This window comes from Macaca fascicularis, chromosome X (genome assembly GCF_037993035.2).
Source record: "Macaca fascicularis isolate 582-1 chromosome X, T2T-MFA8v1.1".
NCBI classification, from domain to species: Eukaryota; Metazoa; Chordata; class Mammalia; order Primates; family Cercopithecidae; genus Macaca; species Macaca fascicularis.
Window position 1 is genome coordinate 57227707 of NC_088395.1, and position 25006 is coordinate 57252712.

Sequence of the window (25006 nt, forward strand, 5' to 3'; positions counted from 1 at the left end):
TTGTGGCACTATTCACAATAGCAAAGACTTGGAATCAACCCAAATGTCTATCAGTGACAGACTGGATTAAGAAAATGTGGCACATATACACCATGGAATACTATGCAGCCATAAAGAAGGATGAGTTTGTGTCCTTTTTAGGGACATGGATGCAGCTGGAAACCATCATTCTCAGCAAACTATCTCAAGAACAGAAAACCAAACACCGCATGTTCTCACTCATAGGTGAGAACTGAACAATGAGATCACTTGGACTCGGGAAGGGGAACATCACACACTGGGGCCTATCATGTGGAGAGGGGAGAGGGGGAGGGTTTGCATTGGGAGTTATACCTGATGTAAATGACGAGTTGATGGGTGCTGACGAGTTGATGGGTGCAGCACACCAACATGGCACAAGTATACATATGTAACAAACCTGCATGTTCTGCACATGTACCCTAGAACTTAAAGTGTAATAATAATAATTTTAAAAAAGTTAAAAAAAAGACAACCTCTCAGAGAAGCAATAAAAATAGAAAACTTTAGGCCAACATTCTTGATGAACATCAATGCAAAAACCCTCAATAAAATACTGGCAAACAGAATTTAGCAGCACGTCAAATTGCTTATACATCATGAACAAGTTGGTTTCATCCCTGCAATGCAAGTTTGGCTCAACATATGCAAATCCATAAGTGTCATTTGTTGCACAAACAGAACTAAAGATAAAAAAACGTGATTATTTCAATAGATGCCGAAACGGCCTTCACTAAAATTCGGCATCCGTTTATGTTAAAAGCTTTTAATAAACTAGGTATTGAAGGAACATACTTCAAAATAATAAGATCTATATACGACAAACTCACAGCCAATATCACACTGAATGGGCAAAAGCTGGAAGCATTCTCCTTGAAAACAAGCACAAGACAAGGATGCCCTCTCTCATTACTCCTATACAACATAGTATTGGTTGTTCTGGCTGGGCAATTAGGCAAGAAAAAGAAATAAAGCATATTCAAATAGGAAGAGAGGAAGTCAAACTACCTTTGCTTGCAGATTACATGATCATATATCTAGAAAACCCCATCATCTCAGCCCAAAAGCTTCTTAAACTGATAAGCAACTTCTGCAAAGTCTCAGGATACAAAATCAATGTGCAAAAATTGCTAGCATTTCTATTCACCAATAACAGGCAAGTAGAGACAAATCATGAATGAACTCCAAATCACAATTGCTGCAAAAGAATATGATACCTAAGAATACAGCTAACAAGGAAAGTGAAGGACTTCTTCATGGAAAGCTACAAACTACTCAAAGAAATCAAATAGGACACAAACAAATTGAAAAAAAATCCATGCGCATGGATAGGAAGAATCTTTATCGTGAAAATGACCATACTGCCTGAAGTAATTTATAGAAATTACAAGGGTTTTGAAGGTTTTGAACATTTCAGATGAAAACACTAAAAGCAACTGCAATAAAAGCAAGAATTGACCAGTGGAATCTAGTTAACTAACAAGCCTCTGCACAGCAAAAGAAACTATCATCAGAGTGAACAGACAACGTACACAATGGGAGATAATTTTTGCAATCTATCCATCTGATAAAGGTCTAATATCCTGTGTACAAGGAACTTAAACAAATTTACAAGAAAAAAAAATTAAAAAGTGGGCAAAGGACATGACCAGAGACGTCTCAAGAGAAAAACATTCATGCAGTCAACAAACATATTAAAAATAGCTCAACATCACTGATCATTAGAGAAATACACATCAAAACCACCATGAGATACCATCTCACACCAGTCAGAATGGCAATTATTAAAAAGTCAAGGAACAACAGATGCTAGCTAGCTTGCAGAGAAAAAGGAATGCTTTCACACAGTTGGTGGGAATGTAAATTAGTTCAACCTTTGTGGAAGACAGTGTAGCAACCCCTCAAAAACCTAGCAGAAATACCATTTGACACAGCAATCCCATTACTGGGTGTGTTAGTCAGGGTTCTCTAGAGGGACAGAATAGGATAGATTTATACATGAAGGGAGTTTATTAAAGAGTATTGGCTCGCAGGATGACAAGGTGAAGTCCCACAATAGGCCATCTGTAAGCTGAGGAGCAAGGAAGCCAATCTCAGTCCCAAAACCTCAAAAGTAGGAAAGCTGACAATGTAGCCTTCAATCCATGGCCAAAGGCCTGAGAGTCCCTGGCAAACCACTTGTGTGAGTCTAGGCATCCAAAAGCTGAAGAACTTGGAGTCTGATGTTTGAGGACAGGAAGCATGCAGCATGGAAGAAAGATGAATGTTGGAAGACACAGCAACTCTGCTCTTTCCAATTTCTACCTGCTTTATTCTAGTCACACTGATTAGATGGTGCCTGTTATGATTGGGGGTGGGCCTGCCTCTCCCAGTCCACTGACTCAAATGCTAATCTCCTTTGCAACACTCTCACAGACACACCCAGGAATAATGTTTTGCATTTTTCGATTCAATCAAGTTGCCACTCAGTATTAATCATCAAACTGGGTATATACCCAAAGGAATATAAAGCATTTTATTATAAAGATACATGCACGCATATGTTCATTGCAGCACTATTCACAATAGCAAAAACATGGAATCAACCCAAATGCCCATCAATGATAGATTGAATAAATAAAATGTGGTACATATACACCATAGAATGCTATTCGGCCACGAAACGGAACAATATCATGTCCTTTGCAGGGACATGCATGGAGCTGGAAACCATTATTCTCAGTAAACGAATGCAGGGATAGAAAACCAAACACAGCATGTTCTCACTTAAAAGTGGGAGCTGAATGATTAGAACACATAGACACGTGGTAGGGAACAGCACACACTTGGGCCTGTTGGGGGATGTTGGGGGAAAGGAAAGCATCAAGAAGAATAATTAATGGGTGCTGGGCTTAATACCTAGGTGATGTGTTGATCTGTGGTGCCAAACACCGTGGCACACATATACCTATGTAGCAAACCTGTACATCCTGCACATGAACCCCAGAACTTAAAAGTTGATGGGAAAAAAAATAAGAGCTCTTTTCTATATGGGAGAATTAAGAAAAAACAGAAACACAAACACAGACCCAGGGGAGAAATATCCTCAGGGAAGACCTTATCAGTAATTACTTTAAAATGTAAATGGTTTAATATACTCAAATAACATAGATGAGTAGAATAGATTAAAATTATGATCTAAATATATGCTGTGAGCAAAAGACTCACTTTGGATCTAAAGACACAAAAAGGTTGAAAGTGAAAAGATGGAAAAAGATATTCTATGCAAATAGTATATTAGATTATTTATTTGCAAGTATTTTGTGTTTCCTTTAGGTGGTGAGGGCTGCACACTGGCAGCTGCCTGCTCAGTGATTGGTGTGGGCTCTGATATTGGTGGTAGCATTCGAATGCCTGCTTTCTTCAATGGTATATTTGGACACAAGCCTTCTCCAGGTAATGTTAATATGATTGGAAGGGGGGTTCTACTTTTATAATTCAGAGCAATTCAGAAATTTTGTTCCTAGCAGGATTATCTTACTTATCAGGGTGATTATTATATATTTCTCAATGTACTTAAATAAAACTAGGTACTGCTTATTGAGCACCAACTCTGGGATTGGTGCACAAAATTGTGCAAGAGTCTCCTATAACTAATTTCATTTAATACTTATAGTAGTTGGTTTTTTTTTTTCAGAAAGATATCCCCAGTTTACAAATGACAAATTCAAAGCTCAGAAAGATTAAATAAGCCTGCCCCAAATTAAATAGTTAAACAAGTAAATCATAGTGCTAGGATTCAAACCTACTTGGATTACAGGAGACTGTTTTCTATCCACTGTACTAAAATGACTTATCAGGTAAATTTGATTTTCCCTCATTTAAAGGGCAAAACAACATAATTTCAGAAACAGTGGAAAGAAAAAGTAAAATTCTGTCACCTAGAAACTCTAGTTATTGGCATTTACTGTTTTTTCAATGAATTCAAGGAGTATTTATTTTGTATTATTTATGATGGTAAGAATGTTAAAGCAGAGTCCCTTCATTCAAGGAACTTAAAATCTTCTAGACTTACAAAAAGTGATATAAAGGTAATATAAGGTAGTCTAATAAATAGAATTGTGGTATCGTAAAGCAGAATATTTTTAAATTTAGATTAATCATAAAAATATGCTAAGAATAAATCCTCATTTGGTCATGGTTTTTAGGAATCAGCATTATAATAATGGTCCATATACACCATGGAATACTATGTAGCCATGGAAAAGAACAAGATAATTTCCTTTGCAGGAACATAGATGGAGCTGGAGGCCATTATCCTTAGCAAACTAACACAGGAACAGAAAACCAAATGCGATGTATTTTCACTCATAAGTGGGAGCTAAATGATGAGAACATGGGAACACATAGAGGGGAACAACAAGCACTGGGGACCTTTCAGAGGACAGAGGGTGGGAGGATGGATAGGATCAGGAAAAATAACTAATGGGTACTAGGCTTAATACCTGGGTGATGAAATAATCTGTAGAACAAACCCGAATGACACAAGTTTACCTATGTAACAAACCTGCACATCCTGCACATGTACCCCTAAACTTAAAAGTTAAAAAGAAAGATAAATCCTGGCTCTTCATGACTTTAAAGAATTATGCACAAAAAGAGTACTGAAAATTGGCCTGCTAGGAGTTGACCTATTTTTTATCCCTTCCATATTTTATTCTAGGTTCAGGGGGTACTTATGCAGGCTTATTACATGGGTAAATTGTGTGTCCATGTGGTTTGGTGTACAAATGATTTCATCATTCAGGTAGTGAGCACAGTTGCTGATAGGTAGTTTTTTGATCCTTGCCCTCCTCCCATCCTCCACCTTTAAGTAGGCTCTGGTTTCTATTGTTTTCTTCTTTCTGTCCATGTGTACTCAAGGTTTAGTTCCACTTACGAGTGAGAAGATGCGGTAGTTTGTTTTCTGTTCCTGTGTTAATTAGCTTAGGATAATGGCCTCCAACTGCATTCATATGGTTGCAAAGGAATATTTTATTCCATTTTATGGCTGCATAGTATTTCATGGTGTAAATGTACTTCATATTCTTTATTCAATCCACTGTTGATGGGAAGCTGGATTGATTCCATGTCTCTCCTATTGTGAATACTGCTGTGATAAACATATGAGTTCATGTGTCTTTTTGGTAGAACAATTAATTTTCCTTGGAGTATATATCTGGTAATGGGATTACTGGTTTAAATGGCAGTTCTAAGTTATTTGAGATATCTCCAAACTCCTTTCCAAAGGGCTGAACTAATTTACATTCTTACCAACAGTATATAAGCATTCTCTTTTCTCTGCAGTCTCATCAGCATCAGTTATTTTTCGATTTTTTCAATGATTGCCATTCTGACTTGTGTGAGACAGTATCTCATTGTGGTCTTTATATGCATTTCTCTGATGATTAGTAATATTGAGCATTTTTATAGGTTTGTTGGCTGCTCGTACATCTTCTTTTGAGAAGTGCCTGTTCATGTCATTTGCTCACTCTTTAATTGATTATTTACTTTTTGCTGGTTGATTAAGTGTCTTAGATTCTGGATATTAGACTTACGTTGGATGCATGGTTTCCAAATATTTTCTCCCATTCTGTAGACTGTATGTTTACTCTTTTGATAATTTCTTTTGCTACGCTGTAGCTCTTTAGCTTAATTAGGTCCCACTTGTCAAATTTTCTTTGAAATTGCTTTTGGAGACTTAGCCATAAATTCTTTGCTAATCCAGTGACGAGAAGGGTATCTCCTAGGCTTTCCTCTAGTGTTTTCATAGTTTGGGATCTTATGTTTAAATCTTTAATTTATATTTGGTTAATTTTTGCATATGGTGAAATGTAGGGATCCAGTCATATTATTCTGCATATGGCTGGCCAGTTATCCCAGCACTATTTATTGCATAGGAAGTCCTGCTCCCCTTGCTTTTGTAAATTTTGTCTAAGATCAGATCGTTGTAGGTTTGTAGCTTTATTTCTGGGATCTCTATTCTGTTCCATCGGTCTATGTATCTGTTTTTATACCAGTTTCATGCTGTTTTGGTTACGTTAGTCGTATAATACAGTTTTAGGTTGGGTAAAGTGATTTATTTGCCTTTGTTTTTCCTTAGGATTGGCTATTCAGATGTTTTATTGGTTCCATATGAGTTTTAGAATAGCTTTTTTAAAAAAAATTCCATGAAAAATAACAGTATTTTGATAGGGATAACATTGAATATGTAAATTACTTTGGAAAGTATGGCAATTTTAATGATATTTATTCTTCCAATCCATGATAATGGAATATTTTTCTGTTTGTTTCATCTCTAATAATTTTTCAGCAGTATTTTGTTGTTCTTTTTGTAAAGACGTTTCACCTCTTTGGTTAGTGGTATTTCTAGATATTGTAGTTTTGGTGTGGCTATTGCAAATAGGATTGCATTTTTTATTTGGCTCACCAAGAATATTACTGTAGTGTAGAAGTGCTACCGATTTCTGTACATGAATTTTGTATTCTGAAACTTTACTAAAGTCATTTATCAATTCTGGGAGCCTTTTGGGAGAGTCTTTTTGAATCATATTGTCAGCAGAGAGAGATTGACTTTGTCTTTTTCCTATTTGAATGTCCTTTATTTCTTTCTCATGCCTAAATGCTCTGGCTGGGACTTCCAGTATTATGTTCAATAGGAGTGATGAGACTGGACACCTTTGTCTTATTGCAGATCTCAAGGGGAATTATTCTGTCTTTTGCCCATTCAATATGATGTTGGCTGTGGGTTTGTCATAATTAGCTCTTATTATTTTGATGTATGCTCTTTTGATGACTAGCCTTATAGGGTTTTTATCATGAAGGAATGTTAGATTTTATTGAAGTCTCTTTCTGAATCTATTGAGATGATTATATCTTTTTTGTTTTAAATTCTGTGTATGTGGTAAATCACTTTTTTTTAAATTTGCTTATGTTGAATTAACATTGCATTCCAGGAGTAAAGCTTACTCAACTGTTGTGAATTAACATTTTGATGTGCTGCTGAAATAAGTTTGCTAGTATTTTGTTGAAATTTTTTCTGTCTGTATTCATCAGTCCTGACTTTTGTTGTTGCTGTGTCTCTGCCAGATTTTGGCATCAGGATGATGCTTGATTTCTAGAATGAGTTAAGGAGCATCCTCTCCTCAATTTTTTTTTTTTTTTTTGAGAGGGAGTCTCGCTCTGTTGCCCAGGTTGGAGTGCAGTGGCACGATCTCGGCTCACGGCAACCTCCACCTCTCGGGTTCACGCCATTCTCCTGCCTCAGCCTCGTGAGTAGCTGGGACTACAGGCGCCCACCACCATGCCCATCTAATTTTTTTGTATTTTTAGTAGAGACGGGGTTTCACCATGTTAGCTAGGATGGTCCCAATCTCCCGACCTCGTGATCCGCCAACCTCGGCCTCCGAAAGTGCTGGGATTACAGGCGTGAGCCACCGTGCCCGGCTTCAATTTTTCCTTTTTTTCGGGGTGGGGGGTATAGTTTCAGTAGTATTGGTACCAGGTTTTCCTCTTTCTTTCTCTTTCTTTTCTTTTTCTTTCTTTTCTTTCTTCCTTTCTTTCTCTCTCTCTTTCTCTTTCTCTCTATCTCTCTCTCTTCTTTTCTTTTCTTTCTTTCTTTCTTTCTTTTTCTTTCTTTCTTTTTCTCTTTCTTTCTTTCTTTCTTTCTTTCTTTCTTTCTTTCTTTCTTTCTTTCTTTCTTTCTTTCTTTCTTTCTTTCTTTCTTTCTTTCTTTCTTGCACTTCTGGTAAACTTCAGCTGTGAATCCATCTGGTCGATGGCTTTTTTGCATTGGTAGGTTTTTTTTAAATTATTGAATTAATTTCAAAGCTTTTTTGTCTTTTCGAGGTTTCTCTTTTTTCCTGGTTCAATCTTCAGAGGTTGTGTGTTTTCAGAAATGTATCTATTTTATCTAGATTTTCTAATTTTGTGTCCATAGAGGTGTTCATAATAACCACTGAGGATCTTTTGTATTTCTGTAGGATCAGTTGTAATTTCACCTTTGTCATTTCTGATTGTATTTATTTGGACTTATTTTTTTTCTTTGTGAATCTAGCCAGCAGTCTATCTTATTTATTCTTTCAAAAAAGAAACTCTTGGTTAAATTGATATTTTGTATGAACTTTTGCATGTCAATTTCATTTGTTCTACCCAATTATAGTTATATATTTTCTACTGCAAACTTTGAGTTTGGATTGTAATTTACTTTCTAGTTCCTTTGGGTGTGATCAGATCATTAATTTTAGATCTTTCTAACTTTCTGATTCAGGCTTTTAACATTTTAAACTTTTAATAGTGCATTACCTGAATCACAAAGATTTTGGTAAGTTATTTTTTATTATCATTAAGTTATAATAATATTTTGATATATGCCTTAATTTCATCATTAACCCAAAAGTTATTCAGGAAGACATTATTTAATTTCCACATATTTGTGAATTTTTGAAATATTTTATTTATATTGGTTTCTATATTTTTTGTACTCTGATCCAAGAGTGTGTTTGGTATGATTTAAATTTTTTTTTGAATTTATTGAGACTTGCTGTAATACCAAACTTGTGGTCAATCTTAGAATACGTTCCATGTGTGGATGAGAGAAATGTATATTCCATGATTGTTGGGTGGACTATTTTGCAGATGTCTATTAGGTACAATTGGTCAAATGTTAACATTATATCCTTCATTTCTTTGTTAGTTTTCTGCCTCAAAGATCTGTCTAAGGCTGTCAGTGGGGTTTTGAAATCTCCATCTATTATTGTGTGGCTAAGTTTTTTTCTTAGGTCAAAAAGAACTTGTTTTGTGAATTTGAGTGCTACAAATGTATATATAAGATAATTCAGTCTACTTGGTAAATTGAATCCTCTATCATTATATAATGCCCTTCTTTATCTTTCCTGATTGTTGTTGGTTTAAAATCTGTTTTATCTTATAAAAAGATAGCAACTCCTGCTTTTCTTGTTTGCTATTTGCATGGTAAGTTTTGCTCCATCTCTTTACTTTGAGCCAAAAGTGTTGTTACATGTGAGAGAAATTCCTTGAAGACAGCAGATGGTTGCCTTTTTAGTTTGGCATTTAGACCATTTACATTTAGGGTTAGTATTGATGGATGAGATTTTGATTCTGTACTCATGTTGTTAGCTAGTTGTTTTATAGTATTCATTATGTAATTGCTTTATATCATCTGTGGGCTGTTTGCTTGAATTGTTTGTGGTAGCAGGTATCATTCTTTTGTTTCTATGTTTGGCACTCCTTTAAGGACCCCTTTTAAGGTTGGTCTGGTGGTAACACATTTCATCTGGGAAGGACTTTATTTTTTGTTTATGAAGCTTAGTTTGCCAGGACATGAAATTCTTAGTTGGAATTTCTTTTCTTTGAGGATGCTGAAAATATACCCCTGTGTCTTCTGCCTTTAAAGGTTTCTGCTGAGAGGTGTGCTGCTATCCTGATGGAGTTCTCTTTCCAAGTGACATGACCTTTTTCCTTAGCTGCCTTTAAGGGTTTTACTTTTGCCATTGACCTTGGTGAATCTGATGGCTCCATTCCTTGTGGATAGTCATCTTGTATAGTACCTAGCCGGAGATCTGTGTATTTCTTTGATTTGCCTGTCAAACTCTCCAACAAGATTAGGAAAATTTTTATGGACTATGTTTTCAAATATATTTTCCAAGTTAATTATTCTCTTTCCTCTCTCAGGCATGCCACAGACGCATAGATTTTGTTGCTTTACATAATCCCATATTTCTTGGAGGTTTTGTGTATTGTTCTTATTTGTTTTTCTTTATTTTTGTCTGACTGAGTAGATTTGAAAAACTAGTCTTTGAGCTCTAAGAATCTTTCCTCGGCTTGGTCTATTCTGCTCTCAATATTTCCTACTGCATTATGAACTTTTTGTAGTGAAATGTTTAATTCTAGGAGCTCTGTTTGGTTCTTTCTTTAAATGGCTATTTCATCTCTCAGCTCTTAGATCATTTTAATGAATTCCCTGGATTCCTGGGATTGGGTTTCAACTTTCTCCTGACTCTCGATGAGTTTTCTTTCCATTCAGATAATGAGTTCTGTATCTGTCAAAAAGGCTAGTTTGTTCATTTGGAGATAAGGGGATGTTCTGTGGGGTTTTCTTGGTTTTTTTTTTTTTCATTTTCATAATTCTTGCACTTATTCGTTCTCCTCTGAGGGGGCTGGTGTTCCTTTAACTGTGTTGAAACCTGATTATAGTCAGTTGGCTTTAATTCTGTGTGCTTTCAGAAGACCAGGGCTTTTTTCAGGATCTTTATTAGTGATTGTTTTTTTGCCTTGGATTTCTCAGGCACTGTATACTGGCAAAAAATTTTTTTTTGATGTTGTAATTTAGGCTGTAATCTAGCAAATGGCATATAAGGTTAATGACTGGTAGATAGGCCCTTACTCAACAACTTGACTCTTTTGCATTTCTGAATGTTCATAGTTGTTATCTGTGGTTGGTTGGAGAGAAATGACCTCATTGGGTCTGATTCTAGGCCTTGGTGGGACATCCTCTGATAACTGGTGTAGTGCCTACATTTCCTATTTTAGGTGCTCCAGGCTGCAGAGGTCACAGCTGGCAGGCAGGCCATACCCTTCCCAGATTGGACCTGCAGAGGGAAGCATGCCCCACTGCCTCATTCACTCACAAACCCAGATGTTTTACTCTTTTCAGTGTTCTGAAAGTAAGGGCTCCTCCCCTGTTTAGTCACTACCAAAGGTGGAATTTCTTGTCTGGCTTAGAGCATCATGTGGGGGCGGTCATATGACCTGCTGTCTGGTTGTTTTCTGAGAGAAAGAGAGCTGTGTTCATCCACAGCGTTCAATCAGTGGTAGGACTGCTGGAAGTCCAGACGGTGCTATGCTGAAAGCCCAAGCCAGTGAGTCTTGCCTGGATAGGAGCATCAGGGGTGGGGAGAGTCACAATGAGTACTAACCAGGTATTTCCCAAGGGAACACAGATCTGTGTTCACTGGCAGATTTCAGGCAGTGGCGAGGCTGCTGTGTTTGACGTGCAAGCTAGCAAGTCCTGCCTGGCTAGGAGCAGCAGGGGTGGGTGTAGTTACCTGGTTCACCATCTTGATGTTTCCTGAAGGAGTACAGAGCTGTATCCACCCACAGAGTTCAGGCTGGGGTGGGGCTATTGTGCTGGAAGCCCAAGACAACAAGTTCCATCTTGCCAGGAGCAGTGGAAGTGGGAGCATTCACCCAGTTTACTGTCTAGGTATTTTCTGAGGGAACACAGTGATGTGCCTTCCCACAGATTTAAGCCAGGGTCAAGGATACTATGCTAGAAGCAGGAGCTGAACATTGTCTGGCAAGGAGGAGTGGAGCAGTCTTACTGCTTTCTGGCACTTTGATGGAAGCCTCTGCCTCTCTTATGGCAGCTGGTGCTGGGCTGCTTAGGGATTCAAGGCATGTGGGGCTCCACATGGTCTTGAGTAGCGCTTCTGCAAAAACTCCCTGTGGCTCTCTGCATCAGTTTAGATGTCAAGGGGGCGGGGTCAGGAACGTTCTCTTACTCCCAGGATAGTGCAAGTCTCTGTGGGAAGTATAGATCCCTCAAAGGCTCTTACTCTCTCACCCTTTCACAGTGTAAGAGAGCTCCTTCTGGCTGTGAGTAAAACCCAGGTATGTGCAGTGCCCCAGGTTTACTCTTCTCTGTCCTCTTTGTGTCCCCTTGATCCTTTGATGGTTCTTGAAATGGTTTCTTATAAGATTTACTTGAAGAGTCAATTTTTACTCACCATTTGTTTTCTCTTCAAGAGAGCAGCACACTCTTACTGCTTATAGTCAGCCACCCTGAACCTATACATTTGCATGTAGTCTTTCTGAAGTATAATAAGGTTTTTTGACTTTATTGTAGATACTTCATGAAATTCCTGCAACTTGAGTCACATAGAGTCCTCTGAGTACTAGCAGGCTTCCATGTGCCTCTTTGCTCATTTGCAGCAGCCATACTCTTAACTTTTTTTTTTTCAAGATGGCTGACTAGAAACATTTTTATGTATGTGAAATCCATTTTGAAGAACAAAAATAGTATGTAGACAATCACACTTTGAATACACTGTCCAAGAGAGAACACGGGAGTTGAATAAAAAAGTAAAAGGAAACACCATAAACTAGAAAGGAATTGGAAAAGAGGCAGTTTTCTTAAGCAGGACTGGCCAGGAGCTGGGTGTGACTTCCCCATGCAAGGAGAGGGTGAGTGAGAGCCTTTCTGTGGCCCACTTTCTCCCTGGAGAATCATACAGTCCAGACCATGACAATGCACTTTTACTTTAACAAATCCTGAGTCTAACTTGAGGAACTCCTGGGAGACTGTGAAAAGGAACTCCTCTAGAGAAAGAGCTCATCTAGGGCCCCTTACCTTTTCTGAAACATAAGTGGCAATAGCAAGATATCGTTTTTGATCTTAGGTTTTAATGGACTAAAAATTGTCCTGGTACACAGCAGCATCACCCCTAGGCATTAAGAAAACTCAGGCTGTTGCTTGGGGAACTGGCATGCAAGCATGCAGTAGGCTCCCATGCCCAGGACTGAGAAGATGCTGTGTTCACTGGTGTTGGGAAGAGAGAACTACTCTTGGGACTTGAGCAGCTTACAGTTTGCCATGAAGCCTTGATCTCAAGTTTGGCAGGAGTTCCTATGGTCCAGGGCTGAGTTGCAGGCTAGTTATGGACTTCCAGGTCTGATGGGTCAGTTGAATCTTCTGCCACAGCCAGAAATGGGGAGCAAGCCTTGGTGGGACTGAGACATGATAGGGATGCACATCCTTCTTCCACTGACCAGGGCTGCAGCTTCTGGAATGAGACCCACACTCTCTGTTGCAGGACATTGATGTGACAGGTGCTGTCTCTCACCTGAGCACTCTTCCAGGGACCTGAGCATCTCCCCACCCTAGCTGGTCAAAGTTGGTACCTACACTCACCATTGACGGACATAAGTGCAAGCCCACAGGTCCAGCTTTGCCTTTGCCTCAGAGAATGCATGGTTCGGGATCCTGCAGATTGCACCACCCCATCTACCACTTGAGGCACCTGAGCACTCTTCCTAGGGAGCTGAGATTTGGCCTAAACTCCCTGAAACTACCACTTCAACTGGTTTCTACTTGCAAGCATTGGTTTCTGGCCCAAAAAGCCCATCACGACTGCTGCCAACATGAACACATAGTGCTTGGGGACCAGAAGGACACCTCACACTGCTATTGCTATTGCCTATACTATGTTGACTGCATGGGGCTTAAGAGCCCACTTTCCTACTTAGTTCACTGATAACACAATTGCCATTCAAGAAAGACACCCAGAGGCCCAAGAATTGGCCCACCTGGAACCACCAATGTGGGTACCAGTGTACACCACTCCTTGGCACGAGGATGGATACTCTTAGCTACTACTGCTACCACTGGAGCCTGAAGACAGGCCCATCTGGTGTCAGTCCCTAGCACAACTTTACTAAAGCCTTCACTAACAAGCATACCCTAACACACAGAGGGAATCCACAGATACCACAAATGCTCTTTACAACCAAAAATACTATACAGAGATTTAACTGCTGCATGCATCTTGAGGCAAAGCCAAAGGGCTCAACACAACCAACGTTATAGAAACATCTTCAGGAAAAGGTCTCCCCTAAGGAAAGTAAATTTAAAAATAGAAAGAAGTGATTGTTATACCAGATGCACAGATGTCAACATAAAGACACACAAACATGAAAAAGCATGGAAATATGACACCCTTAAAGGAACACAATACTTCACCAGCAAGAGCTTCAAACAACAGAAAAAAAATATCAAAATTCCATGTAAAGAATCCAAAATAAAGAAACTCAGTGTGATGCAAGAGAAGTCTGAATACCAATATGAAGAACTCAGAAAAACAAATCAGGACATAAATGAGAAATTTACCAAAATGTGTGTGTGTATATATATATATATATAAAAGATATGTATTTTTAAATGTTTTATATATATATAATATATCTATTTTAAATGTTGTTATATATATTTTAAATGTTTTGTATATATATATTTTAAAACAGGAATTCTAGAACTGAAGAATTAACTTAAGGAAATACAAAATACATTCAAAACTTCAAGAATAAGACTATACAAAATAAAAGAAAACAATTTTACAACTTAAAGAAAGGTCTTTTGAAATAATTCTGTGAGACAAAAATAAGAGAACAAAGAATTAAAAAAAAAAAAAAAAAACAAGACCTTCAGGATCTTTGGGACAACAGAAAACAACTGAATGTAAACGTTATTAATATTCCTAAGTGTGAAGATAGATAAAAGTTTAGAAAACATATTTAATGAAATAATAGATGAAAACTTCCCAAGTCTACCAAGAAGTTTAGACATCCAAACACAAGAGGCTCAGTGATCCAAAGAAACAGATTACAAAAAATCTTCATCACAGCACATTAATATAACTGTCCAAAGTCAATGTGAACAATTATTTTTAAAAACAGCAAGAGAAAGTCATCTAGTTACCTATTTAAAAAAACCCATTAGACTAACAATGACCCTCTCAGCAGAAACTTCAAAGGCCTAAAAATAAATGGATGATATATTCAAAGTGTAGAAAGAAAAACAACCCTGCTGACTGTGAATACTATATTCAGCAATACTTGCCTTCATAAATGAAGGAGAAATAAAGTCTTTCGCATACAAATACTGAGGGAATTTGTCACGATTAGATTGTCCCTACAAGAAATGCTCAAGAAGTCCTAAACATGAAAGCAAAAGGACATTAACCATTATGAAAACACGTGAAGGCAAAAGGAATTTACCATTATGAAAACACACAAAAATAGAACTCACTAGAAAAGCAATCACACAAAAATGAAAGAGAAATGAATCGAATGGCACTACTACAGAATTCCATCAAACCACAATGACAAACAATGTGAGAAAAAAAATAACTTATGAAACAAACAGAAAACAATTGACAATATGGCAGGAAGAAAACCTCAATTGTCAATAATAATTATGAACATAAACAGACTAAAATCTCAACTTAAATGACACAGATTGATGAAATGGTAAAAAATGATCTAACCAAATTCTTCTTACAAGAAAGTTACTTTATTTTAAAAGAGCTATTAACTGAAAGAAAAAGGGTAGAAAAAAATGGTCCTTCCAAATGAACATCAAAATTGGGTAGGAGTAGCTACATTTTTATAAAATCAAACAGACATTAGGTCAAAAACAATTAAAAAGGTAATAATATAATGATAAAGAAATCAATTCAGCAAGATAATATAACAATTCTAATTATATATTTACCCAACATTGGAGCATCCAGATTGATAAATATCACTAGATATCTAAAGAGGAGATAGATTGCAATACAATAATAATTAAGGATTTAATTCCCCACTCACATTAGGCAGATCGTGAAGACAGAAATTCAACAAAGAATGTTTGACTGTAACTGGGTTATAAATCTAAATGGATGTAATAGACATTTACAGAACATCCTTCCTGACAACTGAAGAATACACATTCATCTTATCAACACATCGAATATTCTCCAGTATAAACCACAGGAGAGGCCACAAGAAAAAGCTTCAACACAATTTTTAAAAATTGAAATTATATCAAGTATCTTCTCGGACCACAGTGAACACTACTAGAAATTAATACCAACAGGAACTTTAGAAAGTATACAAATATTTGGAAAGAAAACAACATGTTTGTGAATGACCATTGGGTCAATAAAGAATTTAAGATGGAAAGCAAAATATATTTGGAACAGAAATTGAAATGCAACATAGCAAAACTTGTTGGTTACAGCAAAAGGAGTGTTAAGAGAGAAGTATATGGCAATAAAGGCCTACATCCAAAAAAGGTACAAAGATTACAAAGTAACAATTTAATGATGCATATTAATCAACTAGAAAAGCCTGAACAAATCAAGATTACATTTAGCAGAAGAAAAGAAATAGCAAAGATTAAAACAGCTAAATGAAGTTGAAGCTAAAAACATAATACAAAGAATCAATGAGATTAGAAGTTGGGCAGATAAACAAAATTGACCAACTGTGAACTAAGCTAACAAAAAAGGAGGAAGACCCAAATAAACACAGAAATGACAAAGGAAACATTAAAATTTATACCACAGATATTAAAAAAAAATTGTATGCTTAGAATCTAGAAAACCTGTAGGAAACAGATACATTCCTGGAAACATAAAATCTACTGAAATTGAATCAGGAAGAAATAGAAAATCTGAGAAGACAACTAATGAGTGATGAGCCTGAAGCTGCTATAGAGTCTCAAAACAAAAACAAGCCAAGAATGGATGTATTCACAGCCGAATTCTACCAAATAAATAAAGAACTATACCAATCATACTGAAATTATTACAAAAACTTGAGAAGGAGTGAATTAATGCCAACGTCACCAAAGTCAGGATCACCCTGATACCAAAACAAAATAAGGAAATATATATATATATATATATATATATATATATATATATATATATATATATTTGTAATGCCAATATTTTTCATATACCTAGACACAAATATCTTCAACAAAATACTAGCAAAGTTGAATCTAACAGCATGTCAAATAGACCACATACTATGATTAAGTGGGTGCTATAGCAGGGATGTAAAGATGGTTCAACATAGGCAAATAAGTAAATGTGATATATCACATCAACAGATTCGAGAACTAAAACCTTGTTATCATTTCAATTGTCAAAGAAGAAATGTTTATCATTTCAATTGATAAAACTTATCATGCCTTCATGGTAAAAAAATTCAAAAAACTAGCCACAGAAGCAACATACCTAAAAATAGTAAAGGCCACATATGACAAACCCCCAGGTAACATCGTACTAACTTTGGAAATGCTGAAAGCACTTCCTCTAACAATGGGAACAAAACGAGAATACCCATGTTTGCTACTTTTCAATGTAGTACTGGAAGTGATAACTAGAACAACCAGGCAACAGCAGTAAATAAAAGGCATCTAATTAGAAAAAGAGGACGTTAAATAATCTGTTTGCCAAAGATATAATCTTGCATGTAGAAAAACCTAAGAACTTCACCAAAAATATTTAAATTTGATAAATGAATTCAGTAAAGTTTCAAGATACAAGAATCAACTTACAAAATCAGTATAATTTCTATATACTAATTATGATCTGAGAAAGCATAAAGGCAATCTCATTTATAATAGTTACAGAAGCAAACAAAATACCTGTCTATAAATTTTGCCAAGGAGGAGAAAGATTACTACAAAGAAAACTACAAAACACAGATAAAAGCAATTGAAGATTTCAAAAATAAATGGAAGAACATTCTATGCTCATACATCAGAAGAATTAATATCATTAAAATGACCATATCACACAAAGAAATCTACAGATTCAATGCAATTCCCATCAAAATACCAACATCATTTTCACAGTATTATAAAAAATTAAAATTTATAAGGAACTAAAAAAGAGCCCTAATAACTAAAGTGTTCCTAAGCAAAAATAAAAAAGCTAGAATAGTTTCATTACCTCACTTCAATAATATTATGAGGTGATAGTAAGCAAAACAGCATGGTGCTGGTAAAAAAAAAAAAAAAAAAAAAAAAAAAAAAAAAAAAAAGACGTGTAGGTCAATGGTACAGAATAGAGAACCCAGAAATAAAGCCACATAAATACAGCCAAGTGATCTTTGACAAAGGCAGCAATAATATACATTGTGGAAATGAATCACTTTTCAATAAATGGTGCTGGGAAAATTGGATAGTCATATACAAAAGAATGAAACTGGACTACCTTATTTTACCATATACAAAAATCAACTCAAGATTAATTAAAAACCTAGACAGAAGACCCCAAATTATAAAAAACAAAACAAAACAAAAAACTAAAAGAAAACCAAGGGGAAATATTTTGGACATCTATCTAGGCAAATAATTTATGACTAAGACCACAAAGGCACAGTCAATAGAAACAAAAATGGACAAATGTGACTTAATTAAATTTAAAACCTTTGCACAGCAAAGATGTAATCAACAGAGTGATGAAACAACCTATTGAATGGAAGAAAGTATTTGCAAATTATTCATTAAACTGAAGACTTACATTCAGAATATATAACAAGCTCAAACAACTCAACAATGATAAAACATTTCATTTACAACTGGGCAGAGGACATAAACAGACATTTTTCAAATAAAAGACCTACAAATGGCCAATATGTATATGAAAACTAGCTCAACATCACTAGCTATCAGAGAAATGCAAGTCAAAACCAATGTGAGATTTTTATCCTACTCCAGTCAGAATGGGCATTATTACAAATACAAAAAGTAACATATGTTCACGAGGATTTGGAGAAAAGGAAATCTTACACATTGTGCCAATATAAACTAGTGTAGTCTGTGTGAAAAACAGTATGGAGGTTTATCAGAGGGGTAATAATAGAACTACTGTTTCATCTGGCAGTCTCTCTACTGGATATCTACCCTAAGGGAAAACAATTATATAAAAGATACCTGCACTTGTATGTTTATACAGAATGATTCACAATAGCAGAGATATGGAATCAACCTAAGTGTTCATAAATATATGATTGGATAAATAATGTTAACAGTGGGGTGTTAAAGTCTCCCATTATTATTGTATGGGAGTCTCAGTCTCTTTGTAAGTCTCTAAGGACCTGCTTTATGAATCTGGGTGCTCCTGTATTGGGTATATATTTAGGATAGTTAGCTCTTCTTGTTGAATTGATCCCTTCACCATTATGTAATGGCCTTCTTTGTCTCTTTTGATCTTTGTTGGTTTAAAGTCTGTTTTATCAGAGACTAGGATTGCAACCCCTGACTTTTTTTTGTTTTCCATTTGCTTGGCAGATCTTCCTCCATCCCTTTATTTTGATCCTATGTGTGTCTTGGCATGTGAGATGGGTCTCCTGAATACAGCATACTGATGGGTCTTGACTCTTTGTCCAATTTGCCAGTCTGTGTCTTTTAATTGGACCTTTTCATCCATTTACATTTAAGGTTAATATTGTTATGTGTGAACTTGATCCTGTCATTGTGATATTAGCTGGTTATTTTGCTCGTTAGTTTATGCAGTTTCTTCCTAGCATCGATGGTCTTTACATTTTTGCATGTTTTTGCAATGGCTAGTAATGGTTGTTCCTTTCCATGTTTAGTGCTTCCTTCAGGATCTCTTGTAGGGCAGGCCTGGTGGTGACAAAATCTCTAAGCATTTGCTTGTCTGTAAACAATTTTATTTCTTCTTCACTTATGAAACTTAGTTTGGCTGGATATGAAATTCTGAGTTGAAAATTCTTTTCTTTAAGAATGTTGAATATTGGCCTCCACTCTCTTCTGGCTTGTAGATTTCTGCCGAGAGATCTGCTGTTAGTCTGATGGGCTTCCCTTTGTGTGTAACCCGACCTTTCCCTCTGGCTGCCCTTGTCTTTTCTCCTTCATTTCAACTTTGGTGAATCTGACAATTATGTGTCTTGGAGTTGCTCTTCTCGAGGAGTATCTTTGTGGCGTTCTCTGTATTTCCTGAATTTTAGTGTTGGCCTGCCTTGTTAGGTTTGGGAAGTTCTCCTGGATAATATCCTGCAGAGTGTTTTCCAACTGTGTTCCATTCTCCCCATCACTTTCAGGCACCCCAATCAGACGTAGATTTGATCTTTTCACATAATCCCATATTTCTTGGAGGCTTTGTTCATTTCTTTTTACTCTTTTTTCTCTAAACTTCTCTTGGCGCTTCATTTTATTCATTTGATCTTCAATCACTGATACTCTTTCTTCCAGTTGATCGAGTTGGTTACTGAAGCTTGTGCATTTGTCACGTAGTTCTCGTGTCATGGTTTTAATCTCTATCCGTTCATTTATGGACTTCTCTGCATTGGTTATTCTAGTTATCCATTCTTCCTTCAAGGTTTTTAGTTTCTTTGTGCTGGGTATGTAGTTCCTCCTTTAGCTCTGAGAAGTTTGATCAACTAAAGCCTTCTTCTCACATCTCATCAAAGTCATTCTCTGTCCAGCTTTGTTCCGTTGCCTGCAATGAGCTGAATTCCTTTGCAGGGGGAGATGTGCTCTGATTTTTTGAATTTCCAGCTTTTCTGCCCTGCTTTTCCCCCATCTTTGTGGTTTTATCTGCCTTTGGTCTTTGCTGATGGTGATGTACTGATGGGGTTTTGGTGTGGGTGTCCTTTCTGTTAGTTTTCCTTCTAACCCTCAGGACCCTCAACTGCAGGTCTGTGGAGTTTTTTTGAGGTCCACTTCAGACCCTGTTTGCCTGGGTATCAGCAGCGGAGGCTGCTGAAGATAGAATATTGCTGAACAGCTAGTGTTGCTGTCTGATTCTTGCTCTGGAAGCTTCATCTCAGAGGTGTACCCAGCCATGTGAGGTGTGAGGTGTCGGTCTGCACCTAGTGGGGTATGTCTCCCAGTTAGGCTACCCAGGGGCCAGGGACCCACTTGAGCAGGCAATCTGTCGGTTCTCAGATCTCATCCTCCATGCTGGGAGAACCACTGCTCTCTTCAAAGCTGTCAGGCAGGGACATTTACATCTGCAGAGGTTTCTGCTGCTTTTTGGTTAGCTATGCCCTGTCCTCAGAGGTGGAGTCTACAGAGGCAGGCAGGTCTCCTTGAGCTGTGGTGGGCACCACACAGTTTGAGCTTCCAGGTGACTTTGTTTACCTACTTAAGCCTCAGGGATGGTGGGAGCCCCTCCCCCAGCCTCACTGCCACCTTGCACTTAGATCTCAGACTCCTGTGCTAGCAATAATGGAGGCTCCATGGGCCTGGGACCCTCTGGGCCAGGCGTGGGATTTAATCTCCTGGTGTGCCATTTGCTACGACCCTTGGTAAAGTGCAGTATTGGGTTGGAGGTTACCCGATTTTTCAGGTGTTGTGTGTCTTAGTTTCCATTGGCTAGGAAAAGGAATTCCCTTCCCCCTTGTGCTTCCCAGGTGAGGTGATGCTTCGCAGTGTTTCAGCTCTCCCTGGTTGGGTTGCACCCACTGACCAGCACAGACTGTCCTACATGCCCCAGTGAGATCAACCTGGTATGTCAGTTGAAAATGCAGAAATCACCCATCTTCTATGTTGCTCACGCTGGGAGCTGGAGGCTGGAGCTATTCCTATTCGTCCATCTGGGGTGCCCCCCTCCCCTGAGATATGTTGATACAGGTATAAAATGCACAGTAATCACATCAGGGTAAATGGAATTTTCATTACCTAAAGGATTTATCCTCCTCTTGTGTTACAAACAACCCGATTATACTCTTTCCGTTATGTTTAAAAGTTCAACAAATTATTGTTGACTGACTGTAGTCACACTGTTGTGCTATCATACACTAGATCATATTTATTCTATCTAACTATGTATTTGTACCCACTAACAATCCTCCCTCCCATCATCCTTCACTACCCTTACTAGCCTCTGGTAACCACGATTTTACTCCCAAGGAATCCTCCTTCTTCTTTAATGTAAATGCTTACTGCTACATACCAACCTGTTTATACAGCTTTTGCTGCATCCCATATGTTTAGGTATGTTGTAATTTAATTCATCTTAAGGTATTTTCTAATTTTCATTCTGATTTCCTCTTTCACCTGTTGGCTGTTTGAAAATATTGTTAAATTTCCAGTCTTCATGGATTTTCCAGTTTCCCTTCTGCTGTTGATTTCTAATTTTATTGGAAAACATGTTTTGTACATTATTTGGGCCTGACCACCATACCTGACCCAAATAATATATATTTTAGCTGGCAACAAATTAACCTCAACCACATATGAAAACGTTATTCTTGTACATATATGCCCCTCTTTATGTTATTGATGTCAAAATTATATTGTGTATCTAGTATCATAGATTCATAGTTATTTTCATGTTTTTGTCCTTTCATTTCATGCCAGAATTAGAAGTGATTTATACACCAATATTATAGTATCACAGGAGTTAATATCTGTCTGCATATTTACGTCTGCCTGAGATCTTTGTTGGTTATTTATGGTTTTATGTTGCTAACAAGTGTCTTTTGATTTCAACTTGAAGGACTCCCTTTGGCAATTCTTGATGACAGGTGTAAAGGGAATGAAAAACCTCAGTTTATGTTTGTCTTGGAAAGTCTTAATTTTTTCTTCAGTTTTGAAGAACTGTTTTGCTGAACCTAGTGTTCTTATTTCTCAGGGTTTTATTTTTTTCTCTGCCCTTTGAATATATCATTCCAGTCCCTTCTGTACTGTAAGGTTTCTGCTGGGAAATATGGTGATAGTCTTATGGAAACTTCTTTCTGCACAGTGAGTAGCTTTTCTCCTGCTACCTATAAGATTCTCTCTTTATCTGTGATTTTTGACTATTTGATTATAATTTGTCTTGGTATGAGTCTGCTTGGGTTTATCTTAGTTGGAGTTTAATTTTTTAGCTTTTCCCATTTTTATGTAACTTTCCTCAAAATTGAGAAGTTTTTGGCCTTCTTTCTTCAAATAATTCCTCTTCACTTTCACTCTTTTATGTGTGTTTCATATGCATACATTTGTCCAGTTGATGGTGTCACATGAGTCTCTTAGACTCTCTTCACTTTCTTTCATTTGTTTCTTTTTTGCCACTCTGAGATGAAAATTTTAAATGACCTATTTTCAGGTTTGCTAATTATTTGTTCTGCTTGATCTAGTCTGCTTTTGTACCCCTCTACCAAATTTTGCAATTCCGTTATTCTATTCTTCAGCCTCAGAACTTAGTTTTTAAAAATAGGTTCTCTCTCTTTGTTGATATTCTCATTTTGTCTGTTTTCTCTTTTAGTTACTGAGCATTTTTAAGATGGCTATTTTGAATTCTTTATCAGATAATTCATAAACCATTTCTAAAAATTGTTTTCTTGTTTTTAAATTTTCTTAATTTTATTTTAAGTTCCAGGATACAAGTGCAGAATGTATAGGTTTGTTACATAGGTATAGGTGTGCCATGGTGGTTTGCTGTACCTATCAACCTGTCTTCTAGGTTTTGAGACCCACTTGCATTAGCTATTTTTCCTAATGCTCTTTCTCTCCTCACCCCCACCCACCGAGTAGCCCCGGTGTGTGTTGTTCCCCTCCCTGTGTCCATGTGTTCTCATTGTCCAACTCCCACTTATGAGTAAGAACATGCAGTGCTTGGTTTTCTGTCCCTGTGTTAGTTTGCTGAGGATGATGGCTTCCAGCTTCATCCATGTTCCTGCAAAGGACATGATCTTGTTCCTTTTTATGTCTACATAGTATTCCATGGTGTATATGTACCACATTTTCTTTATCCAGTCTCTCCCTCCCTTCTCCTTAATTTTTTGGATAATTTGGGTAGTATTATAATTAGTTCTTTCTTAAATATTTGATAGAATTCAGCAGTGAAACCATCAGGTTACTGCTTCTGTCTCATTACTCATAATTAGTTTGCTAAGATTTTTTATTTTTCCATGGCTCACTCATGTTAGATTATATATGTAAATAATTTTTTTTTTTTAGTTTTTCAAAATTACTGGCATATAGTTGTTCATAATAACTTCTTTCTTCCTTTCTATTAATTTAAGGTTTGGCATGTTGTTGCTTTTCTAGTTCTCAAAGGTGCAGAATGTGCTTGTTTATAAAGTCTTTCTACTTTTTTGATGTATGCATTTATTGCTATAAACTTTCATCTTAGTACAACTACTAATGTATCCCATAGGTTTTGATATGTTTCCATTTTATTTTTCTGTCAAGAAATTAAGATTTTTTCCTTAACTTCTTTATTTACTTATTGTTTGCTCCACAGCATGCTATTTAATTTCCATGTATTTGCTTAGTCTCCAAAATTCTGCTTGTTATCAATTGCCAGTATTATTTAATTGAGGTAAAAGAAGATACTTGTTATTATATTTATTTAAAAAAAAAATTGTAAGACTTGCTTTGTAGCCCAATATGTGTTCTCTCTTGGAGAATGTTCCATGAAATGATGAGAAGGTTGTGTATTTTGCAGCCATTGGATAAAATGCGTCCTTTTCTCTCAGATTGCACAATTCCCTTTAGTGTTTCTTATACGATAGTTCTAGTGGTTATGAAATCCCTCATCTTTGTTTGCCTGGAAAACTCATTATTTTTTTCATCTTTGAAGGAAACTCTGGTAGGCACAATATTCTAAGTTCAAAGCTTTTTTTTTCCTTCATTATTTTGAAGATAGAATCCCACTCTCCCCTTGTCTGTAAGGTTTCCTTTGAGAAGTTTGCTTCCAGACTATCAGAGCTCTTCATAAGTTATTTGCTTCATCTTACTGATTTTATGGTCCTTTGTTCTTGACCCTAGAGTTTGATTTTTTTTTTTTTTCAAATTTTATTTTAAGAACAGGGGATAGGCCGGGCGCGGTGGCTCAAGCCTATAATCCCAGCACTTTGGGAGGCCGAGACGGGCGGATCACGAGGTCAGGAGATCGAGACCATCCTGGCTAACACGGTGAAACCCCGTCTCTATTAAGAAAAAAAAAAAAAAAAAAAAAAAAACTAGCCGGGCGAGGTGGCGGGCGCCTGTAGTCCCAGCTACTCGGGAGGCTGAGGCCGGAGAATGGCGTAAACCCGGGAGGCGGAGCTTGCAGTGAGCTGAGATCCGGCCACTGCACTCCAGCCTGGGTGACAGAGCGAGACTCCGTCTCAAAAAAAAAAAAAAAAAAAAAGAACAGGGGATAAAGAAAATGTGGCACATATACACCATGGAATACTATGCAGCCACAAAAAAGATGAGTTCATGTCCTTTGCAGGGACATGGATGAAGCTGGAAACCATCATTCTCAGCAAAATAACACAAAAACAGAAAACTAAACACTGCATGTTCTCACTCATAAGTGGGAATTGAACAATGAGAACACATGGACACAGGGAGAGGAACATCACACGCCGGGGCCTGTTGGTGGGTGGGAGGCTAGGGGAGGGATAGGATTAGGAGAAATACCTAATGTAGATGATGGGTTGATGGGTGCAGCAA

At 37.0% G+C, this 25006-nt stretch overlaps 1 protein-coding gene across 3 annotated transcripts in view; it reads left to right on the forward strand.

Annotated features, from left to right (window-relative positions):
- The window catches only part of FAAH2 (fatty acid amide hydrolase 2), a 208772-nt gene that overhangs the window by 65646 nt on the left and 118120 nt on the right, over positions 1–25006 (forward strand). For all 3 annotated transcript variants that reach the window (XM_005593740.5, XM_045384213.3, XM_005593741.5), the window contains one exon: positions 3334–3453. In XM_005593740.5, the coding sequence (XP_005593797.1) occupies positions 3334–3453 (120 nt within the window). The remainder of the gene's footprint in view (positions 1–3333; positions 3454–25006) is intronic.